At 35.1% G+C, this 15,148-nt stretch overlaps 1 protein-coding gene across 9 annotated transcripts in view; it reads left to right on the plus strand.

Moving 5' to 3' along the window:
- Positions 1-15,148, plus strand: part of LOC113050151 (neuron navigator 1) — a 56,594-nt gene that overhangs the window by 19,732 nt on the left and 21,714 nt on the right. For 8 of the 9 annotated variants that reach the window (XM_026212866.1, XM_026212867.1, XM_026212868.1 and 5 more), the window contains one exon: positions 12,613-12,751. In XM_026212866.1, coding sequence (XP_026068651.1) covers positions 12,613-12,751 — 139 coding nt within the window. Of the gene's footprint in view, positions 1-7,287; positions 7,589-12,612; positions 12,752-15,148 lie in introns of those variants that run through there. The other variant, XM_026212873.1, reaches the window with a different exon arrangement.

Raw genomic sequence — 15,148 nt, forward strand, 5'->3', positions numbered from 1 at the left:
AAAGTGAGAAATGCTCCGCTTTATGCAAATGAGAAGCAAAAATAAATAAAGAAGTGTAACTTCATGAGAAGGTACATCAGTTGTAGCTGAATATAAATATCATCAATACACCGTTTTGATCTTGGTCATGCTGAGTTAGTGTATTTTATTGTGTTCATTGGTTTGATATTTAGCAGGTTTGCTGACAGCGAGACTGCACACACCAAAATACTAGCAAATAATCAAGAAGGCATTTAGCAATTGTTTTATCCATTACAGCGAGTCCCTCTAGAGCACCTTGAACAACACCGTCAAAACAAATCTGCTGATTTACAGAAAATGCATAACATTACCTAAGTTGATGATACTGAGTTCAAAAAGAGCAATGAAAACTCTCCATCATTTACAGTGTTTTGCTTCACAAAATAACACTGAATAATAAATCATGATTTTTTTTTTTTTATCAGGTTGAATGCACTTATCAAAATAACAAAAACGGTCAAATATCAAAAAAGTGTGACATGCTTGAGCGAAACAGACACTATTTTTGGAATCAGAACCCCAATCATTTTTGGATTTCATACAGGAGATAGGATACAGAGTAGTAAGTACAAATTAACTCCTTTGTTTCCACTCTTTTGAGACACCTTAATTGACTCCAAAAAAAGCTAAACCTTTTCAACAGCAAACCTGCAGCATTTCAAAGCACCCAGTCACCATTTTTGTCCTTTTGCAAGGTTGAATCATATCTGCCAGGTCTCAGATCATTCATATAAGTCCATGATTTGATTGTAATCTGCGTGTCACAGTGACCTTGTGTTCCTCTTGGACTCGGTCAGCACGCAGCAGCAGGAGTCTGATCTGAACTCAGTCATCCCCAGATCTGAGGACAGCCTCTCCTTTATTGGCCTTGATTGTCTTTCTGATTCCTCCTTTTCAACAGAGAGTTTGAAGTAATCCTCACAGCTCACTGCTCGGTCACACACCCCCGGATACACACATTGCATGCACAGTGAAATGATGAAATCCAGGCCAGTTCTCCTGGGCGGCTCATGTAGAGTTTAACCTCTTTAGCGAGTGCTGCATGACGGTGGGGTGATCAAACCCAGCCCTCGTTCTCACTTTCTACTGACGCTTCAATGCAGTGAGAAGAGAGAGCGAGAGAAACTTACATAAGAGAGAACAGACCTCAATAGTACAGATCATCAGAGAGCCTTGGGTCAATCGAAGGAACTGTCTCTTACATTATTGGGCCAGTCTTAGCCCTCTTGCTGTGTTGGAGTCAATTTGACCCACACTTGAACTGCTCTGAAAAAGGGTTCAGCCGTTTCTTTGGATGTGTTTTGGATTGGCTGTACAAATGTTATGATTAGATTGACCTCTAATGTTTTCCATGCAGTTTGCCAAAAATAAACCCTGTGAAAAACACTAAAGAGCCAGGTGATTAGTTTGGAGGTTTGTGTCAATAAATGTTGAAAAAAAGCACAGTTTATCACAAAATCATATCTGCATGAGCCGAGCTGGAAGATTTTGCTAGATAAAGTAATTGTAAATAAGTACTGGTTGAAGCCAGCTGCTGATGTTTTCTGTTCCTGCAGCTTGTGCTCAGTTTACAGATATAGGCAAGAGCTAAGACTGCAGTTGGACAAATACTGTAGGATGTATTGATTGCATCTGAGAGACTGAGACTGAGACTGTTATTGGATAGTGACCCGTTCTCTTCCTCTTCGTGGTTAAACTCTTCCTGGATCTTTAATGATAATTCAAAGTGATATACTGATTTACAAGCTCATGTTTTGTTATAAGTTGTTTTTAGAACAAGAAGCATATTTTCCCAGCATTAAGATCAGCATTAGGACAATTAAACATACTCTCACTCCCTAATTCTTGCTTATGGAAATAATCTTAATTTCTGTGAGACGAATAATTCTTATATTATATTATATTATATTATATTATATTATATTATATTATATTATATTATATTATATTATATTATATTATATTATATTATATTATATATTTGTTCTTATTACATTAAAGCAATTTCTTTAAAGTAAAAAAAATATGTATTGTAATATATATATATGTGTGTGTGTGTGTGTGTGTGTGTGTGTGTTGTTGTTTGTGTGTTTGTGTGTGTGTGTGTGTGTGTGATTTATTATTAAATAAAAATCTCTTTTCGTTATACATACATTTTTAATAGTGCTAATTTCATGGTAAAATGTGCTAAAATAATTGCCTCCCAAATGCAGAATATTTAGGCTTCATTTTATCTGCATTTTGTGTATTTCTTTTTGATTTAGTTTTTTGATTTTGGAGTTGATTTAGATATCACACTCCAAATAATCTCATGAAGGTCCTTTAACCTTCTCTGTATCGTCTCATCTTCTGAGGTCTGAGTGCCGTTCCATGTTCTGGTCTCCATATGTCCCTGCGGTCCAGATATTACACTCTCATATTTCACCCTAAAGCTTGACCATTCGTATGAGAGGATATTTGTACAATGACTCCCATCAGTGCTGAGAGTTCTGTCACACGGTCAGTGATGGTCAGTGCTCTGAGATGCTGAAAGATCAAAGGATGCACACTGTGGGCTCGACCTCAATCCGTCAGTCTGACATTTCAGAGACTGAGAGAGAGCTTTTCCTTTGGCAATGAATGAGTTGATGATTTAGAATACACACAACACCAACAGCCCACCCAGGATCATCTATTTACCATAGCTGACACTTGGAAATAGTAACTAGATCAATAGGTTTTTACATTCCTAAAGAGCATATGAGTACCGTATTTTTTAGACTATAAGTCACACATGAGTATAAGTCGCATCAGTCCAAAAATACGTCATGATGAGGAAAAAAACATATATAAGTCGCACTGGACTATAAGTCGTATTTATTTAGAACCAAGAGAAAACATTACCGTCTACAGCCGTGAGAGGGCGCTCTATGATTTCAGTGTAGACTACAGGAGAACTGAGCAGTATAGAGCGCCCTCTGGCTGCTGGAGACGGTAATGTTTTCTCTAGTTTCATTTCTCTTGGTTCTTTTCTCTCGGTTCATGTCAAATTAATTTTGATAAATAAGTCGTACCTGAATATAGTCGCAGGACCAGCCAAAATATGAAAAAAGTGCGATCTATAGTCCGGAAAATACAGTAGTGTTTGCCCTCGGGCTGCTAGGTGGATGCTCTGTGGTTGCTATGTGTTTGGTAGGGTTTGTTGTTGTTGGCTGTTTACAGATCTGTGTCCTTGTTGTTTTTTTCAGGTTCCTTATCTTTACTATAATATATCTGCACTAGAAATATCTGAAAGGGTTAAGGAATATCTTTGTCTGGCGATGCACTGTAGGGATGCAGTGGCGGGTGTGTCTGTGAACATGCAGCAGCGCATGTGTTGCCATGGTAACCCCCATCATCCTGACTCTCGGTGACCCAGTGAAAGTGTGTGTGACTGCTGATGGAAAATGGCTGCATATCACAGCGAGAGGCTGATGAATGCCTGTGTGCCATTGATTCTGAATGTGCTCGTAATCAGTTCAGAATCAGCTTGCTTCCGGTTTCTTTCCATGCAGGGTTTTTACAAGGCATTGGGAGTGCAAATTACATCAGGCATTAAAAAACTGCATTGTGGGTATAGCATAAATGGTTTTTAAAAAGTAAAGGAGGAGTAAAAAAACTCATCTAGTTGTCTAATAAACCTGGAATTGTGTGATATGACTATTGTTGGCTCTTTTATGAATTGCTTTGTTATAACAGCATCTGCTAAATGCATTAATGGATGCATATAATTAATGTGGATCTTCAGATGGTTTATTCTAAACCACTGCAGGAAATACTGTAATTGAAAATAATGCAAAAATGCAACAATGTTAAATTCTTACAAATTTATGCACAAGAGGAAAGATGACCAGCGTAGATCTCTCAGCATGTGGACATCAGCTGTCCTACAGACAAATAAACACAGCATAACAACATCTGGAGAGGTGTCTGAGGTCCTGAGGGCTATTATTCTAAGACTCCCATTACATACACACTCTCTATGTGTGGTCACCTCACGTGCATGACAGACTTGACTGTGATCAGAGGGTGTGATGAGGGTCTTACTTCACATGTTGTGACCCCTGCTGGACACGTACTGTAACTGCAGAGCTCTTTAGTTTAGCATGTGTGTGATTTTTACTTTACAGGATGTGAAATGCCAATCAGATGGTGATTTCAACACTGCTCCATGTACTTTAAAACATTGCACAGCACAGAACAATGTGGAATGCATGTGTGGGAGACACCCGTCGGTGGAATATTATCACAGCTTCTCTCTGCTGTGGAGTTTAATGTGGGTGTCAGACAATTATCGCTATTATTAGGGTTCTCCGGTGGCGGTGCAAATCTGTGTGCTGTGCATTGAGGTTAAGAAGTGAAGAAAGGTTTTATCTCCATGCAGAGATCCCAAAAGAACATTTTTTTATGTTTAATATCTTAATATTCATATTAAATTAAATGAAGACTTTGCTTAAAGGAATACTTCACCGAAAATGAAAATATGCTAAATAATTTCCCTAAGGCCATCCAAGATGTATAGATGAGTTTGTTTCTTCATCAAAACTAATTTGGAGAAATTCCATCACTTGCTCACTAATGGATGCAGTGAATGGGTGCCGTCAGAAAGAGAGTCCAAACAGCTGATAAAATCATAACAATTAAAGCAGTTAAATGCTCAGATTTGCTCAAGTACAACAACGTTCAATCCAAATCAGAACTATTTCTAGAGCAAATGATCTGATCAGCTATCCATTTTATAACTCTATATACACTTATTTGTGGTTATTTTTATCCCTAAAGACCATCCAAGAGAACCGTCTCAGATAAAGTTGATGCCTAAATGATTCTTAACTGAGAAGTCTCTCTTGAGCTTTGAAAGAGCAACCTCTGAACACTGAAGCTTTCCTCTGAGCACGTGCACAGAAAGTGTGCATGCCTTTGTTTAATGTTTCAGGCTTGATTTGCTGTGGTTTGAGATACTCACATAATTTGTTTCTAGTTGTGTGAACATAACTCACCATCTTACATCTCGATCTAACAGATGCTTTGTGTAAAAGACTCTCTAAAGCACTTTGTTGCATGAAAGTCCAACACGGTAACACATGGAGCATTTGTTCGTGTAAACGCGGTCTGAAGTCATTGGATTTATAGTTTGGCTGAAATCTTCATTTAATAATTGTTGAAATGTATTCCTGACACAAGAGTATAAAAGTGAATGATGTGTTACTCATGCACTGCATTAGTCTGAATCCCAGAATACAATTATTGTGTATTTAGAGGCTTGTTGCACAAGTACACTGCAGTCTTTCTGGACTGCTGTAGTGACGTTATGTGTTTCTGGTAATGCCAAACCACACAAATAAATAGTTAATGCACATATGTGCTATTCTGTAGATTTTATTTTACTGAAACAACACCCATTTACTTCCATAACATGATGTATTTTAGACTAAAACAGACTGTTCTAAGAGTTTCACTGGACCTTTGAGTATCTTAAATATTGAAACTTTATAGAAAAAAAGAAAAAAAATTATGAACATGCACATTTTTATTAGGTGCAAATACAGTGTGGTTTTTAATGCATTACTTTCATCAAGCCTTGAAATACATTAATAGGGCTGTAAAGATGCATCCGTTTGCTATTTGCAGAAAGATGCTGTTTACATGTTATGATTATCTGTGTTTAGAGATGGTAACCTTGTGGCTGAAGGAACACGGGCCACACACAGTGTGTCTGGTGTATATATATATCTGTGTGTGTGTGTGTGTGTGTGTGTGTAGACATGGTTTGGCACCACTGGAGCCACATGAAAGAACTGAGATGGACAACAAACGACTCAAGCTTCATTTCACTTTAATAACTCGCTCCGAGCTAACATATTCCTGCTTTCCACTGTCCTTCTCGAGCTCATGTGTTGCTCATCGAGTCTTTCCCCGCTGGACTCTGGCGTGAATGAAGCAGAAGCTCTCCACATCAAAGGTGAACAGAGATAAATGTGTGCAAATCCTCCGTGTGCATTTGCAGGGAGTTTGGCGATGTGGAAAAGCCATTAACGCGTCTGTCGTGGAAAGTTTGTGCGTTCCTGGCTTCAGCTGGTTCAGACACATAGCCAGAAGTTTATCTCACCGGTATTTCAGTAGATGTAGAGTGTTGTAAATCTAAAAACTCAAAACACTTTCCATGAAGCTTGTACTGCATATGTAAAGCATTATAAAGGTATTCCCTTTATAAAAACACTGTGGTGATACCATGCTACATTAATAATACTGTGGTGTTTTTATAAACTACTGTTCAAAAGTTTGAGGTCTGTAAGATTTTTACAATATTTTTGGAAGAAGCCTCTTCTGCTCATTGAGGCAGCATTTTTTTTAGATCAAAAATACAGTAAAAACAGTAATATTGTGAAATATTATTTCAAGTTAAAATTTATGTTTTATATTTTAATATATTTTAAAATGTAATTTATTTTCTGTGATGCAAAGCTATCATCATTCAGCATCATTTCTCCAGTCTTCAGTGCCACGTAATCTTCAGAAATGATTATTATCAATGCTGAAAACCATTGAGCTGCTTCATATTTCCGTGGATTGTTTCAGGATTCTTTGATTTATAGAAAGTTAAAAAAAAACAGTGTGTATTTGTATGTGTATTTACTGTCACTTTTGATCAGTTTAATGCATCCTTTGCTGAATGAAAGTGTTCATTTCTTAAAAGAAAATCTTATTGACACCAAACATTTAAATGGACGTGCATAAACCATGGTACAGAATTATTAAAATATTCATCTGCCATGGTTTTTTACAGTATATGGTAATCCATAATACCTCAAAAGTGTGTGGCATTACATGTACAGTACAACAAAGCGTGGTATTAACTTGGAGGGTTTGCATGAATAACTGAATGAAAGGTTATGCTGTTGTTATAGAGTGTATAATAATTGTGTGTGTGGATATATATGGATAGTTTTAATGGAGATGATATTTTTACATTTACATTTTACATTTTATTCATTTAGCTGACGCTTTTATCCAAAGCGACTTACAATTGCTATATATGTCAGAGGTCGCACGCCTCTGGAACAACTAGGGGTTAAGTGTCTTGCTCAGGGACACATTGGTGTCTCACAGTGGATTCAAACCCGGGTCTCCCACACCACAGACGTGTGTCTTATCCACTGCGCTAACACCATATTTGTATATGTGCAAGATTCATATAAATGTCCAGCATTCAGTAAGTGCACTGTAAGAGCTAGAGTCAGTGGTCTTCATCAGGTCCAGCACGACTGCGGCTGTATTTGTCCTCGCTGGACGCTTCGGTACATCTGGATATGATTAGGGTCTGTCCGGGAGGTGGGGGTGTTGCCTGTGGAAGGGGGACTCCTGGTCTCAGTCAGATAGCTTCAATGGATGTGAGTTGGATTGAGCGTGAACAAAGACACGATGACTGTGTGTGATTTCATGTGACTCACTGCCGGGAGAGATCAGCGATGAATGAGGGATTCGCCCGCGGAGAGTTTCGCCCTCTCATGACATCTGCACGTCTGAACAGGACCATGTTCTTTTCAAAGTGAGTCGAGGCTTTTTTTTTTTTTGCTTTGCAATTACGAAAGGAAGAAAACGTTTGACAGTAATATACTTTTTTTTTAATCAAAAACTGCAATATACTTTTTTATGAAACTGATATTTTCCGTTCTAAATTCTGATTGGATAAGTTGCATTTGAAGAACGTTATAGTCAAATATTGTAGTAATGCATCAAGTTGCAGCCTGCAGTTGCTAATGAACTATGTTACTTTTTGTTATTGTTATTAAATATAATAGTAATATTAAAATAATAACAACAACAAACAACATTAAAACAATGAAAACATAAATACATTTAATAATTTACTGAACTGCTGTTTAACTGAGTGTATTTTTATGTATAAATTATATTCTATTTATTGCTATTTAACATTTTTTTATCATTTAAATTTTAATTCACGTTTAGTTTTAATTCAGTAGTTTTTATTTTATTGTACCTTTACAATTTTATTTTGTTTTATTTATATTTTATTTTAATTGTTTTACATGCAAAATATTTATTTAATAGTTTAAATTCACAACAACATACACTGCTGATTTAGGTTCACATTTAAATAATTTTGATACATGCTATTGTCATTTATTTAATCATAATTAAAATTTGATTTACCATTTATTATAAATATTATACTTTATATTTTTATATTATATTTCTTTAATAGTTTCAGTTAACAGTAACAACACTGCTAATGTAAAACAGTGTGTTTTAGCCTATTGTATTAATCACATCGTTGTGCATATTCTGTGTATTATGAAAAAAGTTCATTAATATTCTCTTCAAAGAAGAAACAGGGAGACTCTATTAGTTTGAGAAAAACAGTAACCTGCAAGTGCATGCTCATGTTTACAGAGGTCAAGGTCAAATCTTGAGTGGCTAATTAGGATTTTCTTCTTTTTGAAGTGGCGCTGTATTTTATTAGTCAGTTTACTGTTGGAGGAACCAAGCCTGTTTGAATTGGTCACCTGGAAATAGCTCAAGACTCAACATGCTCTTGGTTGTGTCACTAATGGATTGAATCCTTTTTTTCTCTCCAATATGGGTGTAACTCAAAACAGAGTCTCAGCTGATATGAGTGCTGTACGCTGGGAGTTGTCCCAAAGCCCCAGATGCCTTTCATATGGGTTAAAGTTGGGAGGAGAAAACAATTGCTCAATATTTGAAGCTCTCCACATTCTCAAACTGAGCTGACTAGTTTTTTGTTAGCAAAAAAATATGAATGACAGTATAAATAATGGTCAAAAGTCAAAAAAAAAAAAAAAACAGTAATAGGTCGGTGATGAAAAACACAATTCTTAAAATATACAGTAAAACTACAGTGAATTACTGGAATTAAATACAGGATTACTTCATGGAAAATAGAATTCATAATAAAAACTGTTTGTAATCTTTACAGAAAAATACTGTAACCATTGTAAACTAGGTTGTTAAATAAGTTGTAAAATATACAGACACTAATAATATGCCATCTCATAATATCCAAAGCACTGTCACCATCACGTTGAATTTCTGGCACCCATCTGCTGTCTCTTTATCAGAAACTGGACAGGATCTTTAGAGTGCACTTTAAAGCTACTAAAGTAACTAGCTGTATGTCTTAGGTCATCGTCTGTTTTTTCTCTCTCAGCGGCTGTGATGAATGATTTCCTGAGTGAATGTTCAAATGAGATTGATGGAGACCGCAGCGGTTCCTCGTGAAACATCTCTCAGCCCAATATGTGTTTCCTGAGAGAGGGAACAGAGCAGGACTTTTATTACTGATGAAGCAAATCTTCTGTTCTCAGACGACAGTCACAGTGTTTGTGTGAACAACCTCAGCTTGTGTCTGTGTGTTTGAGCTGTATACGCACTGTCTGCAATGCTTTGTTTTGTTTTTTTTGTACACTACAGTATTGTATATATTTAGATTTTTACTTCTTCAGGTTTATTTTGATTTTAGTATGTTTTAGATTTTTTTCATTTGCCTTATATACACTTTCATTCTATTAATAATTCTTTAGCTTAAAGTTTTTTTTTTTTTTTTCAGTTTTAATTTAAAAAATTTATGCATTTAGCAGATGCTTTTATCCAAAGCGATGTACAGTGCATTCAGGCTATACATTGCTTTTTTTACCAGTATGTGTGTTCCCGGGGAATTGAACCCATGACCTTTTAGCCACAGGAACTAGTAATTGTTGTACTTTTCTGCTTTTAATTCAGTAAGTCACATTTTTGCTCTTTTTAACGTTTTTCTTTGTTATCTAGCATATTGTATTTTTTTCAACCTTTTCAATTAATAACCATTTTTATAGCTTTATGACCTACATTTTAAAAGCATATGTTTTTTATTTTATTTATTAATTTTAGTACTTTTATGTCAGTTAGTTACCAAGAAAACATTACAAATTAAAAAAAAAGTCATGTTTTTCTCAGTTATCTAACATTTGTATTGTTTTTTTATCTTTATCTTTTAGCTTTAATTTATTTGTAGTATTTGATTTATTTTTATTTTATTACTTATATATGTATATATATATATATATATATATATATATATATATATATATATATATATATATATATATATATATATATATATATACATTTTTGTAATTTTATTTATTAGTTTTATTAGTTTTAGTGATTTTACTACACTAGGGATTTCATCTTGTTGTATGTTTTTACATTTTTCTTTAAGTTATCTAACATTATGTTCTATTTTAATGCAATTTAAATCAATTTAAAGTAATTTAACACTTTTTTTCCAATTAATTAAAAGATTTTTAATTGTTTAATAGTTTAAAATACTTCATGACAGTGAGTTTTGTACATGGTGGCACTCTTATTTTCTTTAGAAAATGAAAAAACAAAAAAATGATTCTCATTATGTAATATCTCAGCATGGTAATCACAATTTCCATTCAAATGAGAATAAAACTAGCTGACACAGACTTTGGTACATTTCAAACGGGTGGAAATAGAAACTGATGTGGAAAAGAAAAGCATTAAGAAATGTCTTTGCGGGAGTTGTCTCTAACCATTGAGACATGAAGGCAAGTCCGTTCTCTCCCCTCGGTGCCGCACAACCTGTAATTAGCACAAATTGCTGGCTCCTTAAGTTGTCCTTCCGAACATCAACAAGCCATTTTTGTCCTCTGTTTCTTTGGCACCCATAATTCCCTTTTCCATCTCCGTAGACTCTGCTGAGTCGGAAACCACAGAGTACTTTATACGCAGCGTGATGCAGATAGAGACAGACGGACAGACAGACATCTACAGTGATCATGACACAGGTTCATAAAAGAACCTTCTTCTGGTCCAAAATCATCTTTCACTGTATAGGGTTCTTCAGATGAGCAAAAAATTGATTTTAATGAATGAAGTTTACTGTAACTTAAGAATTGAGTTACCATTTTAAGAGTTTTATAACAGTAATTAAGGATAAAAACATTCATAATCTTTTTTAAAACTGTAATTTTGAGTTTGTTCCTCATCTTTTTACTAAATCTTCTTTTTATCAAGAATGCCATTATCAAATCCTTTTTTATTTTTGTTTTATTTCTTCGAAAGTTAAACACCTATTTAATTTATAGGTTCTTAAGAGTGTTTTTATTTATTTATGCATGCATGTATCTGAATCTATTTTTGTTGTAGTTGTTGTTTTACTTTTTTTATTTTGTAAAAGTTAAATGTCCATTTAATTCACTGTTTTTAGTTAAGAATATAATTATTCCCAGCCTTTTTATATTAAATTTTTATTTTCTTTATTTTCTATTGCTTCTTAATGTGTCATTGAATTAAAGTCGTAATAAACAAAAAAACACAAATGAGGACGTAATGAGGACAGTTTGGAGAGGAAAGATTTTAAGTGTGCACAGATCTTGCACAGCATCTGCGTTCACATACATATATTTGTATGTTTCAGGCCTAAATCACATCTTTGTCATGAAAGATAGAAGATGAATCATTATGATCCTAGTTTGGGTTTCCCACTTTCAAAACAGATGGACAAATCCCAAAAAAGCTGTAACGTTTGCCAGAGAAACCCATTTGCAGTTTCTGCACCGATGCTTTGCCATTCATAAACTCTCTGACCTTAAGAACAGTACAGTCATTTTAAAGCCTCCAGTCACCACTCATCAGTCTGTTCTGCATCTACACCCCTTCCAGTGTTTTTGGGGAAGTGAATGCAAGCCTGCTCCAGATCTGAACTGAGATTGTGTGGTCATCTCTGCTGTCTGTTCCTGGGTCAGGTAATGGAGCATGAGCGTTCTCAGGAAAGACAAGTGACAAACGGTTTCTTACTGTAACATCTCAGTTGTTTCTCCTAGACAATGCTGAGATGAAATAATGATCAAATAATGCTACTCAGATCTTTCTCCTGAAAAAAAAGATTTCGGTTTCAGAAGAGGTTTGCTCTGAAAGCATAATTCCAGCATGTAATATAAAATTAATTTTTTTTTTTTTATCTACAATTCTGACTTTTTTTTTTTTCCTCACAGTTCTAAGAAGAATGTTAATGAGAAAAAAGTCAGAACTGAAAAAAACAAAAACAAATGTCTGTTTAATTTTATATTATTGTGTGGATGAAAAAAATGTCAGTATTGCTAGATGTTAACTCAAAATGATGAGTTTTATAACTTGCAATCATGACATAAAAACATGCAATTCTGAGGAAAAAAAAGCCTGAATTATGAGATATAAACTTGCAATTCTGAAGAAAAAGTCTGAAATGTGAGATAATAAAAAAAGAGTCACAATTACGTTTGTAATATTTTTATTTGCTGACGGAATGAATTTGCTCATTTCTTCAGTCCAGGTCTAATCTGTCTATTGATTCAGTTGTGTCTCATTGTTATTCCTCCAAAGGAATTTTAGAAGAGATACCTGAAACCTCTGAGCAATAGTGTATGTCCTGGGTGTGGTGCTGTGCTGTTTACTTCCTTCTTGCATGATTCAACCTTTCCTGTATTCTTCTAAGCGTCTTTATCTCCTCTCTGTGTGTGTGTGTGTGTGTGTGTGTGTGTGCAGATGGGACGAGAGCAGCTCCATCAGCAGCGGTTTGAGTGATGCTTCTGATAACCTGAGCTCAGAGGAGTTCAACGCCAGCTCGTCTCTCAGCTCCCTCCCCACCACACCTGTGGGCTCGCGACGAAACTCCTCCGCTATGGTAAGTAGCTCGGAGACCAGTATGGCACAGATCAGTGTTTGTGTGCACTGAGTGATTTGGGTCTTGTTCTTGAATGATGCCTATTTGGATTAAGTATAACTTGGCCTAACTATCTACTGGAATATGCTTAGTTAATATATTTGAGACATCATATATTTTGGACTAAATACATGATTAATAGTAACAAACGGAGCTAGATTCATCATTGCAATGGTTTAAAACGTGCTGACATTGGAAGTGTATGACCTCCACTGCAGCTGTTAGATATGAGTGAAATTCATGCTTTTTTTCTGTTTGATTTTACAAACTGAGGGATGTTGAAGACATGTTTTTCTATTGTAGGAAAATATCTATATATGCAACAATTTGAATAAGAAGTTGGCCATACTCTGTCCATGATTTAGAAATTTTACAATCTGTCTTTTTTTTTTTGCAATTATTTTATTCAGCAAGGATGCATTAAATCTATCAAAAGTGACACTAAAGAAATTATGTTTAAAATGATTTCTATTGCAAATGAATGCTGTTCTTTTCAACTTTCTATTCATCACCGAATTTGGAAAATATGCAAATGTCACTGTTTCCACAAATATTACTACATTCAAATAAAATGCAGTAATATTTAACAATAATTTTGGCTGGAATAAATGCAGCCTTGGTGAGCGGCAGAGAATTCTTTTGAAAACATTACAAAAATACTTGCCAACCCTTTTTACTTAAAAGGATAGTTCACCCAAAAATGAAAACTCTGTCATTAATTACTCTCCCTCATGTCGTTCCAAACCCGTAAGACCTATATGAAGATATTTGTGATGAAATACGGGTGTTTTCAGACACTAATGTAACTCTATCACAGTCAAAGTCCAGAAAGGAAGTAAGAACATCATTGCAATAATCCATGTGACATCAGTGATTCAACCGTAATGTTACGAAGCTACGAGAATACTTTGGATTTTTGCGTGGATCATATGGATAAGAAGCACGGAATTTGTTTTTTCTAAAATTAAATGCGAACATGCCACTAAAACTGGATGTGGACACCAAGGCACTTACTGAAATGACTTCCAGATCTGTTTTTGACGTTGTTTTTCAGTTCCTTCTCTGGTAAACACCGACATAAAATAACCTCTGAGGATTTGTCTTGTTTCGAGACAAGAGAACGCAAGACGTCTTGACAGTTTCAGGCTCTAGTTTCAGGCTGTGGTTTGGCGTTTCTGCCATCTTCAATTTAACGTGTCTCTGGTTTGCTAGTCTGGGGTTTTTCACTGCAGTGTTATACGGATGGCCTGAACATTTCTAAAGCTGATAAAAAGTTCAGCAGTTTTTGGTGTGTGGGTCTGTTTTTGTCACTCTAAGCTGTTAATGTCATAGAAGCATCACAAATAATGCAACAGACTCACACATATCACGTTCACCCCCTGCAGTCAAAGTCAGGCCGGGAGAGCTTGTACTTCCTTTAAACCAGCTTAAAAGCCTGGCTTTGATTTTCTTGGATGAATTAAGAGCAGCTGTTTCCTATTGAGCACGTCATTTGCCCGTTTGAAGCGCTCGCTATCAGTTCACCGTGAAATCAAACCTTTGTTTTCCTCATCATTAAAGACGCAAATGTTAATTCTCAGGCTCATACAGACAAAAAAGTCCCATCTGGTCTATATTCTTAGACGGTGTGAAAAGAGAAATCTCATATTCTCAGCACTGGCAAATGCTTCCATTGCGATGTCCAACATTTTTATCCACAAATGGCATGTTATATATAATGCATAATTATTTTTAAACTTAGTAATGTGCTCTGTTTCTGTCATGTTGACTTCATTATTGAAGTAAAACTGTAAAGCATCACAGAATCCAAGTGTAAATGTGGGAAAGTATTTTAGAGTAAGATTCCCTGAGCTTCATTTTTTTCTTCTTGAACCCTCGTATTAATCTTTATGTTTTAGAGCCAACACAGAGCAGGACTTTGGATTGCGGTTATTACTTTCTAGATAACAGAAACATGCGCATCATTCATAGTGTGTTTTAGTATTTCAGTGTGTAATATGAGACCTCCATCCGTCTGATCTTACCTTGGAAACATGTTCTTGCATGGAATTATTGGGCATAGTTATAACGTATTATAAAATTTTAATAAATTAAATACTTTTATTTTTTTTTATAAAATGTAGTGCAAATGCACTACTGTTTAAAAGTTTGGGGTCAGTATGATTTTTAAATCTTATTGAAAGAAGTCTCTTCCACTCATTGTAGGTGCATGCATTTGATAAAAACGTGAAATATTATTACCATTTAAAAAAGAAAAAAAAAATTTTTTTGTGAATATATTCTAAAATGTAAATTATTTCTGTGATTTTTTTTGATCTTCAGAAATCATTCTGATATACTGATTTGCTGCTCAAGAAA

The sequence above is a fragment of the Carassius auratus genome, chromosome 31, assembly GCF_003368295.1.
Source record: "Carassius auratus strain Wakin chromosome 31, ASM336829v1, whole genome shotgun sequence".
NCBI lineage: Eukaryota > Metazoa > Chordata > Actinopteri > Cypriniformes > Cyprinidae > Carassius > Carassius auratus.